At 37.5% G+C, this 22,842-nt stretch overlaps 1 protein-coding gene across 6 annotated transcripts in view; it reads right to left on the bottom strand.

Annotated features, from left to right (window-relative positions):
• The window catches only part of MYPN (myopalladin), a 173,537-nt gene that overhangs the window by 67,455 nt on the left and 83,240 nt on the right, over positions 1 to 22,842 (bottom strand). For all 6 annotated transcript variants that reach the window (XM_063435064.1, XM_063435062.1, XM_063435063.1 and 3 more), the window contains 5 exons: positions 20,419 to 21,387; positions 10,530 to 10,705; positions 7,823 to 7,874; positions 3,515 to 3,623; positions 388 to 459 (listed from right to left, as the gene is read on the bottom strand). In XM_063435064.1, the coding sequence (XP_063291134.1) occupies positions 388 to 459; positions 3,515 to 3,623; positions 7,823 to 7,874; positions 10,530 to 10,705; positions 20,419 to 21,387 (1,378 nt within the window). The remainder of the gene's footprint in view (positions 1 to 387; positions 460 to 3,514; positions 3,624 to 7,822; positions 7,875 to 10,529; positions 10,706 to 20,418; positions 21,388 to 22,842) is intronic.

Here is a 22,842-nt window from a genome sequence, read left to right as displayed (position 1 = left end):
ATATCTACGTAATATTTACGAACTACTTATAACAGGCTCTGGCATAACACATTGCGAGCAGGTGTAGTCTCTTAGGGGTTCAAGTCCCTGGGTGAGTGGCCGGGTTGGCACCTGGAACAAACGGGGCAACTTGGGAGGGATTCCAGCTGTGAGAGTTTGTCCATCTGTCGGTGGTTATCGTCTGGGATGGTATGCCCAGTGCCGTGAGGAGGTTGTAACTTTTTAAATATGTATGTTGTCTATTTTATTTGTGTTTTACATTAATAAACTATATATAGTCATATTTCATAAGTATTTGAAAAGAGTAGCAAGGCACGCGTAACCTGACAATTGCATACTTTTATTGCATTGCTACATACTTTTATTTCCATTGCTACATTTACTTACCTTTGTGAAAACAGGTGCTGCAATTAGAGGCCTCCCATCAAGTCCTTGTAGGTAGTTGGTTGGACTTGCAGACTGTAGTAATAAATATACATTAAAAATATGGGTTAGTAATGGATACAATATACAGACCAAACTCACATAACTAAAATGGCCACATGGACAGTTCACAGCCTAGTGAGAGACATATTCCCAATGTTTAAGGATTAACTTATAGAATGATAGATACTTATGGGATGATACAGAGTACCCATATTTAAAATAAAAAGGTATTATTCACTAAACTCTAAATTTTACTGAATTAAATCAGAATTGTAAAATTAAAACTAAAAAAGCCAGGCTGTGACTACAGTGGGGAATTTCTGAAAATTCCTATTTAATTCTCTACAATTTGGAGTTTCATTTAAAAAAAAAAAAAATACCAAACAAAAAACATGAATGTTGAAACATTACCAATAACATAGTGTATCACAGTTTATACGCAATGTACCAAAAACTGAACATAACCTTTTAATGAACGAATGGTGTACACTCAATAACATGTTTGGAATAAGAAAAAGCACTATTTCCCTTCTAAAAAAAAAGGAAGGCATGTTCATGTATTTAGGGGCAAAAGACTGCTAAAGATTAAGAGGGAGAAAACCTGGGAGAGGGAAATGACAGTGGGTAATATACATTGATCAGCCACAACATTAAAACCACAGACAGGTGAATAACAATGTTATTATATCGTTATATTGCACCTGTCAAGGGGTGGGGTATACATTAGGCAGAAAGTGAACAGGCAGCTCTTGAATTTCATGTGTTGGAAGCAGAAAAAATGGGCAGGCGAAAAGATATGAGTAAGTCTGACAAAGACCAAATAATGATGGCTAGACAACTAGGTCATACCACCGCCAAAACGGCAAGTGGGGAGTTCCCGGTATACAGTGGTTAGTACCATGGTGTAAAGAAGGACAATCGGTGAACTGACATCAGGGTCATGGGTGCCCAAGGCTCATTGATGCATGTAGAGAGCAAGAGCAGCCCATCTGTGACAAACTGCCATTTGCCACTGGGCATTGGAGAGGACTTATCGCTAGCCTCCTGCCCTGCGACTATGGCCCTGGAATGTATTGCCCTGTAAGAATTACATTTGGGCATGATGGATTTTTGAATGCTGTTCCTGGCCCTTTAAATGCTTTGGAGCAGGGTTACAACTTTTAAACTGGCACTTCGAATGCAGTCGAAGTGCCGAAGTCGTCGAAGTGCCGAAGTCGTCGAAGTGGCCGCCATTCGACAAACAACACGTGGCAGCGGCCATTTTAACTTATTCGAACGCGGTCAGCGGTGTGTGCAGCCAAATCTATGGAACTGTTTGCGGCTACCCAATTGCACGAACACCGCTGACCCATACCTTCTTCGACACCATGGCTGGAGACTAAGTACGGTTCGAAGATTCAGACGCTCGTTCGAATGGGACTTAGTCATTTTCTCGGTGCAAAGTAGACTGACCACACAGCCCAAATCCATGGAACTGTTTTGGGCATGAAAATGTGCTTGCGGTCGGTCAAAAGTGATTTATACCTATCTCCCGAACGGCTGAACGGATTCGAATGATTTTTGGGTATGTTTGTATTTGGAATGTGCTGATTAATAATATGTAACTGTTATTAATATTGGATGTATGGTTTTAGAGTTATGAAAGTTGGGTAAAAAGTATGTTTAAATTGTATGGATAATTGGGTTACCTCTCAGGCTAAGGGGAGGGAATCTGTGGGATGTAACCATTGTGTGATTGGGTAATGTATAATTGTATGTGGGCGTCTCCCTTGCAGGGGAGAATTGCATAAAAGCAGAGTGTGTGTAATTAAACCAGAGTTCTTCTTGATCCCTCAAAACGTAGCATTGTCTCGTTATTGGAGGGAGCTGTTATAATCACACTGGGGATTGCTATGCTCTGCATACTCCCCTGAGCTTGAAGCACTTAGCTCTTTTAAGAGCTGTTCCTGTTACGCTCTCCTTGGAGGAGAGGTCTTCCCCACACAGTCCTGGATGCTGGAGGTTCATACAGGGTGGAAGAAAGAGGTCTTTCCCACACGGTCCTGGAGGACAGAAGCTGATCCAGAGTGGAAGGAAGACGGCGAGACTCCAGTCAAGCTACGGCAGTTGTGGTGTCCGGTGCGGTGCTTGTGGTCCTCGGCGCAAGCTAGGAAGCGTCCATTAACGGAAGGTTCCGTTACACCATCTGATCCAAATACACAGAAGAATTGCTGTATCTTCAATCTCCAAAAACATAATGCTGGCCATGATAGAGAGGTGTCAGAACATACAGTGCATCACAGTTTGTGGTGCATGGGGATGCATATTTGCAGATTAGTCAGCGTGCCTGTAATAATCCATGTCCAAAAGCACCTTCAATTTCTATATGAGCATCAGATCTAGATCATGGAGCAATGGAAGAAGGTTTTCTGGTCTGATGAATCATGTTTTCTTTTAGATCAGGTGGATGGCCGGGTGTATGTGCATCATTTACCTGGGGAAGAGATGGCAGCAGGATCAACTATGGGAAAAAGGCAGGCCAGCAGAAGCAGTTTTATGCTCTGGGCAATGTTCTGCTAGGAAACCTTGGGTCCTGACATTCATGTGGCTGTTACTTTGATACGTACCACCTAAATAGAGATTATTGCAGACCATGTACACCCTTTCAGGGCAATGTTGTTCCCTGATAGCAGTGACCACTTTCAGTAGGATAATGCTCCCTGTCACATTGCAAAAAGTGTTCAGGAATGGTTTGAGGAATAAGACAAAGCACTCAAGGTGTTGCCTTGGTCTTCAAATTCCCCAGATCCCAGTTCAATTGAGCATCTGTATGATGTGCTAAAACAACAAATCCGATCCAGGGAGGCCCCACTTCGCAATTTGCAAGACTTAAATGATCTGCTGCTAATGTCTTATTGCCAGATACCGTAGGACACAATTAGAGGTCTTGTGGATATTCCTCGACATATCAGAACTGATTTGGCAGCACAAAGGGGACCTACACGTACATGATATTAGGCAGGTGGTTTTAATGTTGTGGCTGATCAGTGTATGGTAAAAGATGAGGTTAAGTAGGGTAGTTGTTTTGGAAAATAAAGTATTTTGTCACCTGCTGAATCATTGTTGGTTGTATATTTATTGTCTGCACGTTGCTGGGAGGGTTCATTTCCTTGTTAATATTTTCTTGTGTATCAGATGCAGAGCTTTCACTTGGAGACCTGAATAGTATTAAAATATAATTATATACCACACCAAATGTTAACATGTGATGTCTACATTAACCTTCTTGTTCACAAGTGGAGATACCTGTAACTATATAAAGACAGGGTACAAAATAATATGAGCAAATATTATTAGTAAAACATCGTTTCCGTAGTGAACAAAACACTTTATTTCTAACAATTATCAAGATATGACATGATGGATACTTTTTTCTCCACAACTGTACAATCATGTAATATGGGGTGAGTAAAAAATAAAATAGAAGTTAATGATGTCATCAGAATACAACAAAGCATACACTTTAAGTTTATATCAGAATCACTGTATCAGATGCCTGGGGTGATTTTACTAGGAGAAATATATGGTAGACCTCACAATATGAAATGATATGGTAAATCACTTATACATGGGATGTGATTACACATATATTGTAGGAAAAACAAAATTATGTTAAAGTGTTTTTCTAGCATATAGTGGCAGTTCATGAAGGATGCTCTACTTTGAGGTCAACGACTAGCCTCTGTAATAAGATATACAAATTATTTTGCTAGATTTTTGCCTTCTTTTGAACCAACAGCAGAAACATATGTGGAAGGTTTAACTTAATGGAATTGAGTCTTTTTTTCATCAATTACCATGGTGATACTATGATGACTATAGGATGCTACTACCACATTCTGTGTAGTAAAGAAAACTGTCAGAACACAAGGTGCTTATATTTGCTATGTTTTAGATTTATGGTATTATTCATTGCTTCATTGGGAAAACCCACTTTAATGCTAATCCTTACTGTTTGTGAAAAACAAAATCCAAAGATAGGCCTTCCCTATTATATACCGTAGTTAGAGAAGCTCCGCTATAATAATACAATTTGGGTATGCTCTACACTGCCCCCACTAAAATAAAGTTTGTAAACACATGGCCATCATAGCTGGAGACAATTAGACTGGGGGAGGGTTAACAAAGTGATAATGATCACAACATTGTTACATAGGCTGAAAAAAAGACATGTGTCCATCAAGTTCAGCCTTTCTCACATTTGTTTTTTGCTGTTGATCCAAAGAAGGCAAAAAAAAAAAAAAAACAGTTTGAAGCACTTCCAATTTTGCAACAAGCTAGGAAAAAAATTCCCTCTAGACCCCAGAATGGCAGTCAGATTTATCCTTTGATCAAGAAGCTATTACCCTACAGTTGAAAAATTATAACCTTGAATATTCTGTTTTTGCAAGTATGCATCTAGTTGCTTTTTAAACATCTGTACGGATTATGATAAAACCACTTCTTCAGGCAGAGAATTCGATACCCTTATTGTTCTTACTGTAAAAAAAAACCTCTCTTTTGCCTTAGACTAAATCTTCTTTCTTCCAGTCTAAACGCATAACCTTGTTTCCTATGTAAAGTCCTGTTTGTAAATAGATTTCCACACAATGTTTTGTATTGGCCCCGGATATATTTGTATAATGTTATCATATGTTAACATATTTTGGAAATTACTGGGGGAACTAGGAGGAGCCAGGTCAAGGTAATGAGTGCAATATTAGTACATAGGTAATTCTGGTGGGTTCACTGATGGGGAGTAGATATTAGCGGAAGGTGACAATAAGGACTAAGCACTAGCAGAAACTGATAATATAAAGATTGGTGAAGGTGGTAAAGACATGACAAACATAGTTACATAGGCTGAAAGGATAAGCAGTCATTTTGTGAAAGTCCTCTTGCAAATATAGTGGTACCAGTTTACAAACGGCTCGGTGAACATAATTTTCGGTTTACAAATGAAAATCCATTGAAAATAATGCCTCCGTTTACAAAAATTTTTCGAATACAATGTAAGTTACCCCAGGATGCATTGTGCCTGGGAGGTTTATAGTGCCGCCCCCGTGCATGCTGGAGTCTGTGGGTAGCACGTGACTTCGTGAGTGGAGGTGTTGGAGGTGTTGACGTGTTTTTTGCATCGAGTTTTGGAGCCATTCTGGAAATTTATTGCAGCGGTTTTGGGACTTTTTGGAACTTTTTTGGTGCATTTCTCGGTGGTAAGGTAGGGAGCTGAGCTACGTCATTTGCATGACTTTTATTGTGTGTTCTGCATTGTGGGTTGGTTTCCATGCCAGATCATTTTGACTTTTGACCTCCGGAACGGATTAATTGGGTTTCAGTGCATTCCTATGGGAAACCGTGTTTCAGTTTACACATTTTTCGCAATGCAAAACGTCCTGGAGAACGCATTAAATTCGTAAACTGAGGTACCACTGTAAATAGGAATGTACATTTTATCTGTAACATTCTACAAAATTTGAAGACCTAATTTATGTGTTGCTTTTTTTAGATTGCTGTCCTGTAAAGGATAGGAATTGCTGAGTTATTAAGAATTAGAATGCACAGAAGAATCTATTATTTTCATGAATAGCCAGGTGCTGGAATTTAAAGTGTGTTAAGGGAGCTGACCCCTCATCCTCCTTTGGCTGGATGTTATTGTTTACCAACAGCTGCAATTTGAGACAAATCCTCATGTCAAGAACACAAAAAAAAGTAGACATTCTCCATTTTGAGTGGAAAATTAGTGAAGCGCTGATTTCCTATTGTATCCAGATTATCGATTAATATTTCTGATTTGCTCTATATTGTGTATTCCTGTTACATTTCTAAAGAATAATATTTATTCAGTATTATTTATTCATTATAGTGACTCTTTTTCAGTAGCTAAACAAAGGGTCTCATTTAAAGGACAACTAGGACCAACAAATCCCCTTTGGCCAAAGGAATCCTTTTAATGAGTATTAAATAAGAACCTTTGTTTTTATTTTTATCTTTTAAAGCTTGTCAATGTGAATTTACGTGCAAAATGCCTCCCTAGCTGTGCAGTTCGCCATTATTTTATTTTACTTTCTGACGGATGGGCACCCAAACTGCCCATTTATTCTCTATGGCATGTTCTGCCTCAAGGAGAGCATAGGGCGGTGACGTCATTGGTTATCGCCCTCTGCTGTCCACAAGGCAGTGTAGTCTAACTGAGGACACAGTGAAGGAGATGTGTGCGAGACCTTACTTAACTGCCTTGCGAAGAGCACAGGGGTGCTAAGTGATGGAGGCACCACCCTCTGCTCTCCGTAAGGCAGGACATACCACACAGAATAAATGGTCGGTTTAGGGAACTATCTGACTGATGGAGATAAAATTGGCATAAAAAAAAATTGAACATTGCACAGTTAGGGTGGACTTTTGCATACCATACCATACCTCAACACTTTGGTAATAATACTGTGGAGTTTGGTAAAGATAAGTTGTGTCAATTATTGGGTGTGCCATACTGGTATGAGACAGTGGGCAATAGCTGTGGCTACAAAGTGAAGGTGCTGGACATCTTATAAACTAGTGCCCGCCTAGGGTCTTAATAAACAAACATAAAAATTGTATCTATCCCTGCGTAACAAGAATTAGTCAAAGCACTTAGCACCATAGTCCTGACATGTCCTTTATCACAAAGTGGTTATATTAATGTCATCACAACATATCCCAAAAACCGCAACGCCGTGGGTACAATAGATCTGCTTACCAGGATAATAGCATATATGCAGGTGTAGGACCTTTCAAAAGATGTAACTAGGGTCTCAATCCACAAATCTATAAGGAATACATACTGATGTATCTACCGTAATTCTATCATACAATCAACAACAAAGTTGTGAAAATGGCACAATATGTTAATCAAAAATGCATAACTGGTATAACCACAAAACAACCCGAATCCTCAAAAAAAAATAAAAAATCTTTATGCTTATACATATTTTATTTTCACAATATAGGTAGTTGGACTGAACAAGTTAATTAAATTTATGGTTGTATTAATGGTACGTGCAGAGGAATCATTTCAGTAATTGAAATGCAATTGATGAACTAACATTTAATCCTTCATTATTAATTAAATGTTCACAAAGACCACAGTAATATCAATACAAGTATTGAAGAAGATCTTTTGAAGGTCGGGAAACCAAATGTCTTTCAGTAAGCATGACTTTTGTGCTATTGATGGCAAATTGATGTAATTAGGAAACATTTCCAATCCATAGCTAATGATGCAGCACCAATACTAGCATTTGTTACAGACTAGGAGTTAACAGATCTTTATGTGAGTGGCATACCTCGGAACATAAAGTACTATATAAAACAAAAATATCGATGAATAACACATACGTACTGATCCAGGTCTGTTTTCATTGTGTCACCTTCAGACTCAGAGGAAGATGCTCCTGTATATAAATAATAAAGTAAATTAAAATATATCTTTATAAAAATATACAGAGTATGATATTGGTACATATTGACACATACAGATGTGGGGCAGTAAAACACTGGCCTATGGTGCATATAATCTGGCATATATGGTATTTTGAGAATAAAAAATTGCATTGATATTTTGTTCTATGCTACCTTAATTAGCTGCTGCACATTGGAACCACTGTCTAATATCTCCTAAAATACGCCATTGAAGCAAAATAATTGGAGTGTTTTCAAACAGAGACCTGTTGGAGTGTGTTTGGCCAGTCACTGCCTGACACAGTGGGGTCTTTTTCTTAAAATGAGAATCATGCGGGTGTAGGACAGGCATGAAGAGGCTTATTTTGAATAAAAAAAAACTCTCTGCTAAGGGAGACAAAAATTTACCAAAACCAGATGAAGAGAGTGTCCAAGCTTTGATCAAAACATTTTGTGAACTAATTTCCATATAACACATCTTTTCTGCAGTTGTTCCAAGCTATACACCATGAGAACAAAAATATTTTATTCTAATAATTTGCATTGGTAATCTAAAAACCACCATTTATGTTACATTTTAGGAGGACATGTTACATTTGTGGCAAGAATTAGTTTTATTTTTGAGTAACATGTAAAAATCTTTATATGTGTCTATATATGCATACACGCACAGTATCCATGGATAACTGCTAGTGACAAAAATGACAATTTCCCCCATAGATAGATAGATCGATCGATCGATAGATAGATAGATAAGAGAGAGATAGATAGACTGTCTATCCAAGAAACATAACATTGGTTCATATGCAGTCATTCACAAAGATAACCATGCAAACTAGCCATATTAGCACATGCTGCATTGTCACTCTTTAAACATATGTCTGTAGACTCTTTTAGCAGTTGCTTATTATTTTCAACATGGCTTTTAAACCAATACAAAGACTAGATTCTATACTGCATAGTTAGGGAAAGTCTGCTTAGACTGTGATATTTCTTACATTTAATTCCCCCCTTTATTAATTTCTATTTCTATTTGAAAAGCAGTTGTTATATGGGGAAATGTATCAAAATGTTCTGTTCTTATTTTAGACCACTTTTATAACAGGACACTTTGATAAATTTCCTCTACAGTGTCTTCCATAGAATGCCAATACAATGTTAATGCTCAAACTAATTTCTGTTGCTTCAAAATTCGTTTTCAAGAAACTGGTAGTTTGATTGAGTAGGTTAACTAGATTCGCAGCTACGCAGGAACAAGGATCAATGAATACAAACCCTTTCTGTAATTGACATGCAGTTGCTAAAATGTGTAATTATGCATCAGTAATGATGTCATGAATACCAAATTAAAATCTACGCACGTACAGAAGAAAGATATTCTCTTCCGTTCAAATCTCTGAAGGTCAGGCAACAAAATGTCATTCAGCAAACATTACATGAGTGTTTGTGATGGCTAAATGATATCATCAGGAAACATTTTACCTCTACAGAATTGAGGCACCAATGCCAGGCATTATTATTTGTAGGGCTAGACGTAACAACTCTATATGGCAACTGGAAAGCCAAATAATACTTGCATACTTCCATGATTAACACATATGAACAAACTACATTTATATTTTGGATGTGTCAGCGTCGGTGGCATTGTCTAAAAACTTTACTTGACATAACAGACAATTCTTCATGGAATCCACAGAAACATGGGGGAAAAAAACATCTAAAAGTATGACCTCTTATGAGACCTGAAAAAATTTAATGAACTTAAACAGTGTTTACATTTAGACACTGCTCTGCACCCCTCCCCACCCTGCCTCCTTGGCTTAGATCATCAGAATTTACAATATCAGCCAATTGAATGCTTTCCTATGGGAAATTGGCCGTGATCATCAATTCTGGCCTCTGTCTCTCATTATGTACGGAGCAACTGAGAGCAACGTGAGTTGAGCAGCTGGGAGAAAAAGGCTGTAGATTGGAGGAAGAGTGTAGCATGGAAAATACATGCTACTATGAGTATGTCTGTCTGTTATGAAGAAGCCATATGTGGCCATTGAACTCTAGCAGGGATTAAGCCTGCAGAAGCTGCTTGTGTCTTTTATTGCTCCAGGTCTGTAATACACCAACACTGTTAGTGCAAAAGTAATAATTCTCATAGAGACTCGTTGCTTCACTCTGATTGGCTTTAAACTAAATCTAATTGAGTTCAAAATGGAAAAAACTGACTGGTAGCTGAGGAGCTGCTAGTCTGCAGGACAACCGAGAGAATAAAATTAATTATTTACATCTAAAATTTTACTAAACCAATTTTGCAACTGCAAAGTAGTAATTGGAAAGTAACAAATGTACGTAAAATATAAGAGGCCACACTTAGCAGATTTCCTTTAATGAAAAATAAATGAATAGGAAAAAATAAAATTACAATTTAGTTGTAATCTCCATTGTGCTTCCTGTTAACCTTAATATTTATGGGCTTGTGAGAATGTTGTCAAGTATTTTTTTAACGGATTATTCAGTCTTGCAGTAGGATCTGTCTCCAAGAGAAAATGAGTTGTAAGGCTCCTTCATGTGCTGTACACAACTTCTCAGTAGGTAAATATACTTTATATTACAGCCCTATATAATATGTACTTTATATTACAGTGCTACGTTACCTTCTACATAAATCTCTGCAGATGTGGAGTCAGTTCCATAGATATTGGATGCAAAGCAGGAATATCGACCCGTGTCTTCTTCAAATGCCTCGGTGATAATTAAAGAATTTATATCTCCGTTTTTCTGGATTTGAATGTCTGGTGAATTTTCTAGTTCTTTACCTTCACAATACCACCTGCAGCATATTAAAGAAAGTTCCAAATTGAGAAAGGAAACGAAGGCTGGGTTTCACATACTATGACCTCCTTTTGTACTCTTTGTACCAGGATTAAAATTAAGACAGACAACTGCTAAACATATTAAGGCAAAATTAGAAACCTAGACAAGTGTAACAACAAGCCACATGATAATGCTTTGATATAAAAGTGTTAATCCAAAGAGATTTTAAGACATTTTTCAGATACAGAGTTCTTAAGGAAACTTCCTGGAGCTAAATTAGAACATACATTTTAATGATCCTATTAAATAGATCCTTTAATCCTCCATTATTAGCCTTTCTGTTTAACTAATGGCTAGACTTGTGCATGGTGGAAAAATTCAAACAAACTACTTTGCCTGAATTTGAAATAAAAAATAACTACAGCAGAATTTTGTCCGTGCTGTTTGACTTGTCAGAATTTTGTTACCTGAAAGAAATTCAGTGTGCCCCAAAAAATCAGGAAACAAAAGGCACCTCTTCGTGTGGGATGGTTTGTATTGTAAAATGGTGTCCACAAACATCTAACAAAAAACCCCGTCAGACAGGGACCTGCGAGTCCATCACTGATGTGGGCCTGCGTGCCCGAATACCTACTTGTTTTTTCATACATGTTCTAGCACACGTTGTGCTTCACTTACAATGCTCTCGAAGAGACCTGCGAGTCTCACTGTGAATGTCAAATATGCTTCAGTTACGATACGCTTAGAGAGACCTGCGAGTCTCACTGTGAACATAAAATGATAAAAATGATAATAAAAATATATTTACAAAAAAAAAACTGTCAGACTGTAAATTAGTGATTCCAAGTTATTGTTAAGTGGCAGTGCATATTGTAGCAGTACACATAGCACTAACCGTAACCACCAGTCTCACACTAGGATGGATAAACCAACTACTACACGTTTGTGTGAGTGGCATTAGCTAAGCAAGAGGAATTTTGAATGATTGGCTTAGAGCAACAGCTGACAGCTATAAGCCAATCTGTGACAACCCTGAGATTCAGAAGCTGGATGTTGCCTGGGGGACCTGCAGATCGACACTGGAGGCCAACTTTGAGGTTAAAACTTAAAAAAAAAATGCTGTGATTCCTTAATATAAGAGTGCATCTGGGGGCCCCCTGGCAACAAAACAACTTCTTTAAGGTTACGTTGTTTTGGTGACGGGAGTGTCCCTTTAAGTGATCATTCTGTTTGCCATCAGCTGCTGGAATCACAAATTACCCTTCATCATTATTTACAAATGTACAATAACATTATTAATCATGTCATCGTGGTCTCCTGTACTGCCTCTGAAACCTATACTATGTAAAAATGTAATAACAGACATTTAAAACGAATCAGCTCATTATTGTCTTTTAAGGAGATATTTCACATGATGAGGATGAGTGAATAAATGTGATTGTTATATTTCATGCTTTTAAACTCTTCCTTTATTTAATAATGCTTTTCATACTTAAAAAGCCAGTATTTATATTGCAATGGGAACATTTCGAGAACCAAATTCAAAAATGTTCATAGCATTTGTTCAGATAGTTCCACTTTCTTATTTACACTGTTAACCAAGAGCTTTCTCATCTGATGTCCAAATGTTTGTAGGATGGGGCTCACATTTTTATCAGCAGAATTGGTCATTTGACTTTGGATGAGCCTGAAGATACATTAGCAGACACAGCTGTCAGAATGCATCATATCATTTAGAGACCTATTTAGCACTTGGGAAATAGTAAAAACAGCTGTATATGTTTATGCTGCTTGTGTAAAGAAAACACATGAATTCCTGGACTATTTAATTTATATCATGCTTGTTTGTCTCTTTTATAAAAATGATTGCAAAATTAAAGAGTGCTAATTAACGCAGCACTGCATCTGGGGACTCCCCCCCCCCCCCCCCTCCCCCTCCCCCCTCCTCCCCAACGGTGACAAGCCTCTAGGGGTCCAGTTGCCGAGAGGGGACAAGTAAAGGTGAGATTAACTGTTAGACTCCGCTCTGAGTCTAAGAAAGTCAGACGGAGGAAAAATACAGAGACAAAGTAGTCCCTATTTTGTCGCTGTATATCTCTTGACTGGGTTTGAATTTCAGTGAAATACCACACAGTCAGAACTAGTATTTTCTGAAGATTCTATCTTTATGAAACACACTCATTTTGGAGGTTGGGTGACAGGTGCTGCTTTATCCTTCATCTTGGCAAAAAGAGCCCTATAGTGCTAGTGTTAGAATAATGTGTGTAGCAGCATGTCACAACCAAATTCTGGTAGTCGTGTTGGAGATTGCAGAATTCCAAAGTCCCATGTTCCATTTCCTGCAACTTAGCCTTTCTTTATTTTCTGAGGTTAATAAAATTGTGCCAATTAAGGTATAATTAATAATATCATGACCTAAGGATGCACTTAAAACAGCATTTTGGCTTTTCAACAGTTTTTTCAATACTCTCCATTTTTACTGTACGTCAGGGCTTGACAAATTTGCTTGATATCTAAAAAAGTTAGGAGTCAGATTATTCAACGTCAAAAATACCATTCTTAAAGGCACACTAAAGTCACACACATACACACACTCACTGACAGACACACATACACACACTCACTGACAGACACACATACACACACTCACTGACAGACACACAAACTCACTGATTTTGACACACACCCTGCAACACTGAAACATTCACAAATCATGCATGCACTCTGAGCTGACGAGATGAGGGAGGGATTTTTGAATTACAAAAAAAAACATGCTCTTTATTAAATTAAGTGAGGTGCAAAGGATTGCACAGATGGTGGGAGGGGTGATTGTCCCCTTGCAGGTGCTTTGTCTGCAAGGGAGAAGATTATTACATATGTTGCCGCATTTACGACAGACGTAATATATGCACAGAATTGAGATATGGCAGTCCGGAACAGAGTTCAGCGATAGCAACGTCACTTGTGTCAAGGGTGTAATTAGCTCCCGGCACACAAGTGCAGATACACTGCCACCAAAAAAAAGGTCACACACTCTAATATTTTGTTGGACCGCCTTTAGCTTTGATTACGGCATGCATTGGCATTGTTTCGATAAGCTTCTGCAATGTCACAAGATTTATTACCGTCCAGTGTTGCATTCATTTTTCACCAAGATCTTGTATTGATGTTGAGAGAGTCGGACCACTGTGCAAAGTCTTCTCCAGCACATCCCAAAAATTCTCTGGACTATGTGGTGGACAATCAATGTGTGAAAATTATGTCTCATGCTCCCTGAACCACTCTTTCACAATTTGAGCCTGATGAATTCTGGCATTGACCTCTTGGAATATGATCGTACCATCGGGGAAAAAAAAAAAATCCATTGATGGAATAACCTGGTCATTAAGTATATTCAGGTAGTCAGTGTACCTCATTCTTTGGGCACATAATGTTGCTGAACCTAGACCTGACCAACTGCAGCAACCTCAGATTATAGCATTGCCCCCACAGGCATGTACAGTAGGCACTAGGCATGATAGGTGCATCACTTCATCTGCATCTCTTCTTACCCTGATGCACCCATCATTTTGGAACAGGGTAAATTTGAACTCATCAGACCACATGACCTTCTTCCATTGCTCCAGAGTCCAATCTTTATGCCCATAGCAAATTGAAGCCTTTTTGTCTCATTAGCCCCACTGATTAGTGGTTTTCTTAAGGCTACACAGCTGTTCAGTCCCAATCCCTTGAGTTCCCTTTGCATTGTGCATGTGGAAATGCTCTTACTTTCACTATTAAACATAGCCTTGAGTTCTACTGTTGTTTTTCTACAATTTGATTTCACCAAACGTTTAAGTGATTGCCAATCACGATCAATCAGGATTTTTTTCCGACCACATTTCTTCCTCAAAGGCGATGGTTTCCCGATATCCTTCCAGTTTTTAATAATGCGTTGGACAGTTCTTAACCCAATTTTAATAGTTTCTGCAATCTCCTTAGATGTTTTCTCTGCTTGATGCATGCCAATGATTTCACCCTTCTCAAACAGACTAGCATCTTTTCCAAAACCACGGTATGTGTCTTTCGACATGGCTGTTTAAGAAATGAGAAGCTACTCATTGCATCAGTTAGGGTTTAATAACTTGTTGCCAGCTGAAAGATGATCGCCCATGCAGTAACTATCCAATAGGATGCATTTACCTATTTGCTCATTTAAATCTAGGTGGTGACTTTTTTTTTTGGCCAGGCATTGTATCTCTGATCAAGCTGAAACGTTGCACTTCCAAACTCCTACCAGCATGAACACTTCAAATCACTGAAGTGGTCATGGTGGTTGTTGTAACCCTTTAATGGTTCTCTTCCTTTTACTTTGCTCAGATGCCAGGATAGGCACTGGAGAGAGAGAGGCACGCTGGGTTATTAACTAAAGTTAATTGCAAATTTAAGGCCAGAGTAGTCAAAATGGAAGCAAAGCTCACTTAGAGAATTTTTACAGTTCACCTACTTTGACCTTAGATTTGCAATTCACTTTAAATTCTCACTTCAGTCAATTTCCATGACAATGTCACACTCTCCCCAGATCATTGCAAGGCATATCAGTCAGCAGACAGTGGCAGTAGTAAGGAGAAATTATGTAGCCTTAGAGTGAGTCAAGACAAGTGTGTCTGCATGTGCATCAATCTATATCTGTTTGTATGTATGAGTATCTGTGTATATATATATAAATAGCTTTACTTTTAAATCAAGTGGTGATTGTGGCAACAAAAAAAAAATTGTTTATTCTAATTCTCTATTTTTTTCATTTAAAAAAAATGTATTTATTATGGTTCCTTGGACATTTCCATGTTTGCAATCTATAGGGGCAGGGGAGGCGGGGGAGGGAGTATTTCATCATTGACCCTGCTAACGAATGAAGCTTACTGCTTCTCACAAGAAGTTGCAAACATACTTGCACACAACAAATTTTAGGAAGATAACTTTCAAACTGGTGAAAGTCATAACATTTTGGATTTCCAAAACTAATTTGGATTATGGCACAGACACTTTTCCTTTAGAACTATGATGTAGATATGTTTTTAGGAATCCATTTAGTATCCCCTCTCAGCCTCTGGGTACATGACTATAGGGACAACTTTCTCCAGACTTGTAGACGGCTCTGTTTATTCACAACTATGGAACAATAACAATGACAAAGTACTCAAATAAACTGAGATTTTAGAATAGCATTGCAGTTAGATTTAGCCTGCCTGGCTCCTTGAAGTCTCCCCCCTCACGTTCCCAAATAGATTCCAAAATTAGGTATATATTGAAAAAGAAAAACTAACTTCTGCTGTGCAAGATACTTGAGGGCACTTCCACAGCACCTGCTCCCCATGGCTGAATGCCTTTAAAAGAACACTCCAAGTACCATAACCACTAGAGTTTGATGCAGTGATTATGCTTCCAGGAGTGTTTGATTCCTTTCTAGAATAAGTAGTAAAGCCATTTGTGAATGGTTTGACAGGATGCCTGAGGTACCAGTCACATCATCCAGGACAGCTCATGTACAGAGCTCTCGTTAGCTACATGAGCTAAGCCGGCTCATCCCTCTCTCCTGGAGCAAGTAACCAGCATCTAATGGGCCCCAGGTAAATGTCAAAACCTTTGCAAACAGATTGACTACTTTCCGTGGGCGAGTGCCAGGGTATTCTTGGCTAATGATACTTGGAGTGTTCTTTTAATACACCTAGCATTAACTTACATTCCTTTACACTGTGAGTTACAAGGGGTTCCCTGATGGAGAACTAGAATCTGTCCAGGGTCTTCATTGCTTTTTCCCTTTTATTCATTTTTTTTTTCATTTTTTTTTTTATTCTTCCCTTCCCTTCCCATCCCTCCCGTCCTCCTTTTTGTTCTGATGAAAATGTAAAATGCTGGTTATGATATGCCTAAATGTTTCTCATCAGGTACATTATCTGTTTCACTTGTATTGAGATTTAGAACATTTTTCTTGTTAATTTTATTTAAAACATACATAATTAGGAGTAAATTAAAATCCAAAATAGTTTTTTGATCAATAATGTTTTCTGACTTTTGTCCAAACACTGTTTTTGCTGACATGTGTGTCAACCGGTTGTGTTCCAAATCGACACTGGGTATACTTTAATCATGTTCAGATTGCACATGTAAGTTATAGTGTTTATTTGTTGACTTATAAAATTGCCTACCTTATTGTGTAATCGTTCGAGTGCAATACAGACACAAACAGACTCTCATGTCAGTGAACAAACACAGCATATCTTACCTGCAGAGCTCAGTAAATATCCAATTTAATTACGCTACCTTTATGTGTCTCTCCCGCCTCCTACAGTGTATTTAAAAGGACACGATAGACACCAAAACAACTTCATCTTAATTAAGCAGTTTTGGTATTTAGATCATGCCCCCTGCAGTCTCACTGCTCAATTATCTGCCATTTAGGATTTAATTAACTTTATTTATGCAGCCCTAGGCACACCTTCCTGCATGTGACTTACCCAGTCTTCCTAAACACTTCCTGTAAAAAGTAATCTAATGTTTGCAATTTCTTTATTTAGAATGTATTATCTCCTGCTCTGTTAATAGCTTGCTAGACCCTACAGGAGCCTCCTGTATGTGATTAAAGTTACATTTACAGAGCAGGAGAAAAACACTTTTAAAGTAAGTTACATCTGATGCAGGCGGTGTCAGTCACAGCCAGGGGAGGTGTGACCAGGGCTGCATAAACAGAAACAAAAGTGATTTAATGCCTCAATGGAAGAGAATTGAACAGTGAGACTTCAGAGACATGATCTATACACAAAAATTGCTTCATTAAGCGGAAGTTGTTTTGGTGACTATAGTATCCGTTTAAAGAGAAACAGTAAAAAAATGAACTATTTTTATTGCATTATATAGATAAGGCATAAAAGAAGACCTACAAATTGAAATAAAATGATATTCCGCTTCTGCATTACTCACAATATTAACAGGCGTATTGCTTGAATATTCCATATACACATTATATATATATATATATATATATATATATATATATAATAAAAATGCTCTAATTCAAAGATCCTAAAGGTGAAAAGCTGAAAGAACTTGCCTGCAGTTACAGGCTGATCCTTACCCTGCCAGGAGAAGGCAGGGATGTATAGGACAATGACTTTATCCTCCTAGCAGAGGTTTACCCCACATGGAATTGTAAATAAACAGATGGCAGCGTTCTACAAACTTTGGTTGATAGTTTTGTAAGCTAGGCTGTAAGAGGCGATGTTAAAGCTATTGACTCTGTGTACACTCTGCATGGCTCTTTATTGGGATGGGGAGCGATGTAGATGACTTCAATAGGTTGGACATAAAACGGACATAGCAAATGAAGCTGTGGAACTCCTACTAATGTGTAATAAGTTAGGGGTCTGGCTCATAGCTGCACTGATATTTATAAGTCACGGCATTTAAAAACCACTCTCAACAGGAAGAGTCAGTACAGGATTGCCTCCGAGACAACATAATATATTTTAATTGAGTATCTAAGGAATACTTCCTAAATTTCTTCATGCCCTTTTAGATTTTAGAGTACATTAAAATGTAGGTTTTAAGCATTACAAATCTACCTTTAAATTAAGCTCTTGGAAAATCCATGGGTAAAGTTTCAAATACAGAAATAAGAAATTCTGTTCCATTTTAATGTGGTGATTCATCCAAGCCATTAGATGTAATAGAGATTTGAACTAGCGATATGGGTACATTTTAGCATATGATATTTCGAATGTACCAAGTATTAGATATATATTGAAGCACTTGCATTTTTTAATACATTTATTTGTCTGAAGAGTAAAATGAATTGCAAACAGGTTATGTTTTGCTGCGCTTTATTCGATTTTAGTGCTTCGTCTAAACATTTGAATAGCTTTTCACTTGAAGTTATTTTGTGTCATATTGTGTTGAGTTTCAAGGACTTTTTATATTTTGAAGCATAACGGCCAATTACCGAGTCTGTTACTGTCAGAATCGTCAGTAATAAGATGTCCTTTAATGTTGTTTTTACGAGCTTTGCTCGAGATTTCTTTTTTATGATTCTGTTACTTTTTTAATGAAAAGTATAGATCATAAAATAAGACCATCTAGAGCTATATCTCTGCAATAAATTAGACACAATTCTAGGACTCTTTTTATTCTACTGTTATCTGTCCAGATAACGAAAAAGGTTTTGAATAATCAAAGTTTGAGGTCATCTGCAAAGATGGTATTTAAATGGAATGCTAACCGTGGGATGTTCTGTTGTTAATAACATAGCGATGCCTCCTATCATAGGAACTTCAGTTAAAAGTACTGTATCTGTGATAACATAACATTGGAGCATTAACCAGTAATATCTGTCCTCTTCACCTATCTCTAACAGAAATTAAAGTTTAAAAGATTTGCACTATTGGAAATAAGTAAAACATTGCAGTAAACACAGACCGACAACAAGACACAGTCAGACAAGCAGACACAGTTTTATATATATATATATATATATATATGCTGTTATATTCCGATGTTTATGTGAGTTAGCTATACAAGCATTCTGAGGACAAATCCATAAAACTTTATCTTAGAAGAGGTACCACATATCTTGTTCCTCAACATTAGGGTGGATTATTGATGATATTTTTCAGCATAACCAAAGGCACCAGGTAAACAAACATACTCATCATTTGCAATATAAAATACAAATCCTCACAGTTTTCACCGAAAAAAGTCATTATTTCTCAATGGATATATTCCAAACTGCACACTATGTTACAACCGTAATCTTAATGGATTCCCTGCAGCCTTTCAATAAAATATAGACTTTCTTGCAGAACTGAAAATCCCATAACTTTTACAGACATGTTTAAACTTTTGTCAGTTTGCTGCTTTACGTAAAAACAATTATTGTGCCATTTATAAGGAGCCATTAAGGCACAAAATATGTCCAGCAATTTTTCCTCTATCTAGTTAAATAAAGTTTTTTACATTTGCTCTAGTGACCTTAGAATTTTGGATTACCTGGGTGTGTCTAAGCTGTTTTTTTTTTTTTTTCTAAACACCTTAGACACACCCAGGTAATCCCTAAATCCTGGAATGGTAGGGGGTACCTGAGGACTGGGTTGAGAACCCCTGTTCTAAAGGCTTCAATCAGAAAGCCTCAGACCGGGCACTGCTGATAGGCTGGGAGAGTAAACTGATATTCTCAGCCTATTAGTAGCTGCCTATTGAAAAAGGAGAGTGAGAAAGATAATTATATTTTTGACATTTTATGATGGTGTTGTTATGATGGTGGTTCATTCATGCTAATTTATAAAATTATATTTTATACTTATGAAAATATTGGTAAGTATGGCTTTGTTTAATATGATAATTTTTTAAGATTAGTGGTTTCTTTTTAATTTTTAAAAAATAAGAGTATTTATATGGTTCCTGCATCCAAACATGTTTGCCCAGCTTTAGGCCTGAGGGCAGGTTGGGATTGAAGTAGTAAACAAAGACTTTGTGTACATGTAAGAATGAGATTGTAAAATAATTCAGCAAATTTACTGAGAAACAAAAAACAAGCTATAGTTTAATTAATTTTTTTTCCATATACCACATATATTTACCACTCAGTCCCTGAATTAATACATGAGACATTTTCAAACATTTTCAGACATGGCAACAAAATGACTTGTAAAAGAAAGCAGAAATCAAAATGAATATGAAATATATATAGATATATACCTTACTTCAGGTCTTGGAATTCCAACCACAATACAGTCTAACTGTACTTTGCTTCCTTCTGTAACTTCTCTACTTTTTAATTTCTGAATAAAATTTGGAGGCTGGCCAATTGTCTCCTCTAGATAAAAAGAAGAAGGTGGTGCATCTGTTTCAACTTGCAAAGCCTCCTTATCAGTCTCTGGTTCTACAGCTTCCAACGGTTCTACAGCTATCAACCTATCGATTTCCTCAGTGACAGTAGTATTTATTTCTGTCTCTACTGGCGTGCACACGGATCTCTCTCGACTTTCTGACTGACTTGTGTAATTAGAAATGTCTTCTTCAAGTGTTCCACTTTTTAAATCACGTTTGCTCCTACGATTTTTTAATGTCTTTGGCCTGATGCGTTTGGAACTGTTGGCTTTGAAAAGTGAAGAAAGTTCTTCAATAAAGTCTGCGGCTTTATTTAGAAATTCCTTTTTATTCTCTGTTTCAGTTCCATAGGGATTGAATCTCTGTTGTGTTTTTTTTGTTTCCTTATGGCCTTCTATTGAGTTCTGTTGCTCGTCTTGTTCTACATGATCCTGATGAAAGTTGGACAACTGTTCTTTCTCAGGAACTGATGAATTACTTGATTTGCTCACCTCTGGCTTGACAGCAGATCTAGACTGCCTTTTCAATTCTCTTGGTGGACATTTAAGATTTGTCTGTGTATCTGTCGGTTTTCCATCTTGATCAATAGACTGCCTGGCCAAATGCACACTTTGGTCAAGTTCTTCCTGGTTTAGAAACGCAGAAAGGTCCAAAAGGTCATCTGATCCTACTAGCTCCTCAACCTTACTAGAGCAAACACTGTGGTGATAGGAGTGAGAAGAGGAGATAGATGTGCTATGTTCACTATTCTCTTGAAGTATTCTGTTTTCAGCTAAATAGTTCTCTCTCAGAATCTGAGAAATAGATGAAGAATCTTCTATATTATTGTCTTGCATGCTGTAGATAAAAAGCAAACAAACATTGGAGCAATGTAAATATTAAACCATCTTGTTCTAAGTAAATACATCTTTTTACTAACATATGCATTCTGATCATTATGTTTGGCAATTTGCAGGCCCAAAATCATCATGAGCACATTGCCCGCATTATAGTCCTTAGCATACTGCTTATAGCTTGACTCCAAGTGAATTAAATGAACACGAGGAGCTTAATGTAAACTATATCAAGATGATGTTTCTTAAGGAACATGTTTCTTGCATATGATAACATAAGACATTTTGTGTTACACTGTTTTAAGCAGATGATAGTTTAGTTTTTTTAGGGCTAGATTAGTTTGATTTCAAATTTGTAATTAAGGAAGATAAAGTTGCTATCTTTTAACACAAATTAAGAAACTATTAAGAAATAAGTAGCACTGTCACCTCTCTCTGAAAAAATTGTATTTCATATAGATGGAATCTGAATGAAATGCTCATATTGACTGTTTTGGATTTTCACTGAAATTCCAATCCAGTCTAGTGATATAATAAGATAAATTAGGGACTCCTTTGTCTCACTATTTCTCCTACACCTGACACTTGTAGATACTGGGTGGACCTTCTGACATCTAGAAGTGTCAATCTCCCCAGCCGTCTTTATACATGGAGGATTCTGAGGTCTTGCAGGATCCTCCATAGACCTCAATGCTGACATTGCTGAAGAGGATAGATGGAGATTGCATCTGTGAGGGGATCAGGTAGGTGGATCTCACCTATCTGCCTCCCTGGCCACAGGAACCACACGGGCAATGTCACCATTTGGGATCTCTGCAAATTCTGAAAAGTTCCCAGATGGTTACAGTGACGCTTTAAGAATTAGGGAGTTTCGTAGAACATGAAATTTAAATGGGCTTTAAAGTAAATGGGCTTATGCATTTGATTAAAATGGAGTGCACTCTTACAGTTAATAATATTTTTTTCCAGCAATATTTTATATCCCTGTTACATAACACAAATTTCCATTTCTGTTGCAGATATGATTTCTATTTCATTGTGTAAAGTATCCCAATATATTGTGCAAAATAAGTATGACACCCTGATTAATGTGAGGAGACTCACATATTACTAAACATGGCTGTATATTGTGGCTTTGTATACAGCCATAGGGATTGCATATTCTGTTTTCTATCTTTATTAACACAGATGGACCGTATGATTTCATCTCCGTATGGCACATATGGCTATGCAGCATGTGCTTGTTTTCAGCTACGTTTTCAGTGAGATCCCGGAGAGCATCAGAAGCACATAGTTTATGGGTAGAGAGGAAGGTATACGTCATTACATATCTCCAACCTTCTGCTAGCATAGTGGTCAACAGGTTCTCCCATGGGCTGAAGGCCCAGGTGTTTTTAGAACCTAGCAACTCCCCCGGTAGGGGCTTTTAAAAGATGGAGTTTCATTTAGTAATTTGAAG

Source organism: Pelobates fuscus, chromosome 10 (assembly GCF_036172605.1).
Source record: "Pelobates fuscus isolate aPelFus1 chromosome 10, aPelFus1.pri, whole genome shotgun sequence".
Classification (NCBI taxonomy): domain Eukaryota; kingdom Metazoa; phylum Chordata; class Amphibia; order Anura; family Pelobatidae; genus Pelobates; species Pelobates fuscus.
Note: the sequence above shows the minus strand (reverse complement) of the source record. Positions and strands in the feature narration are given on the sequence as shown.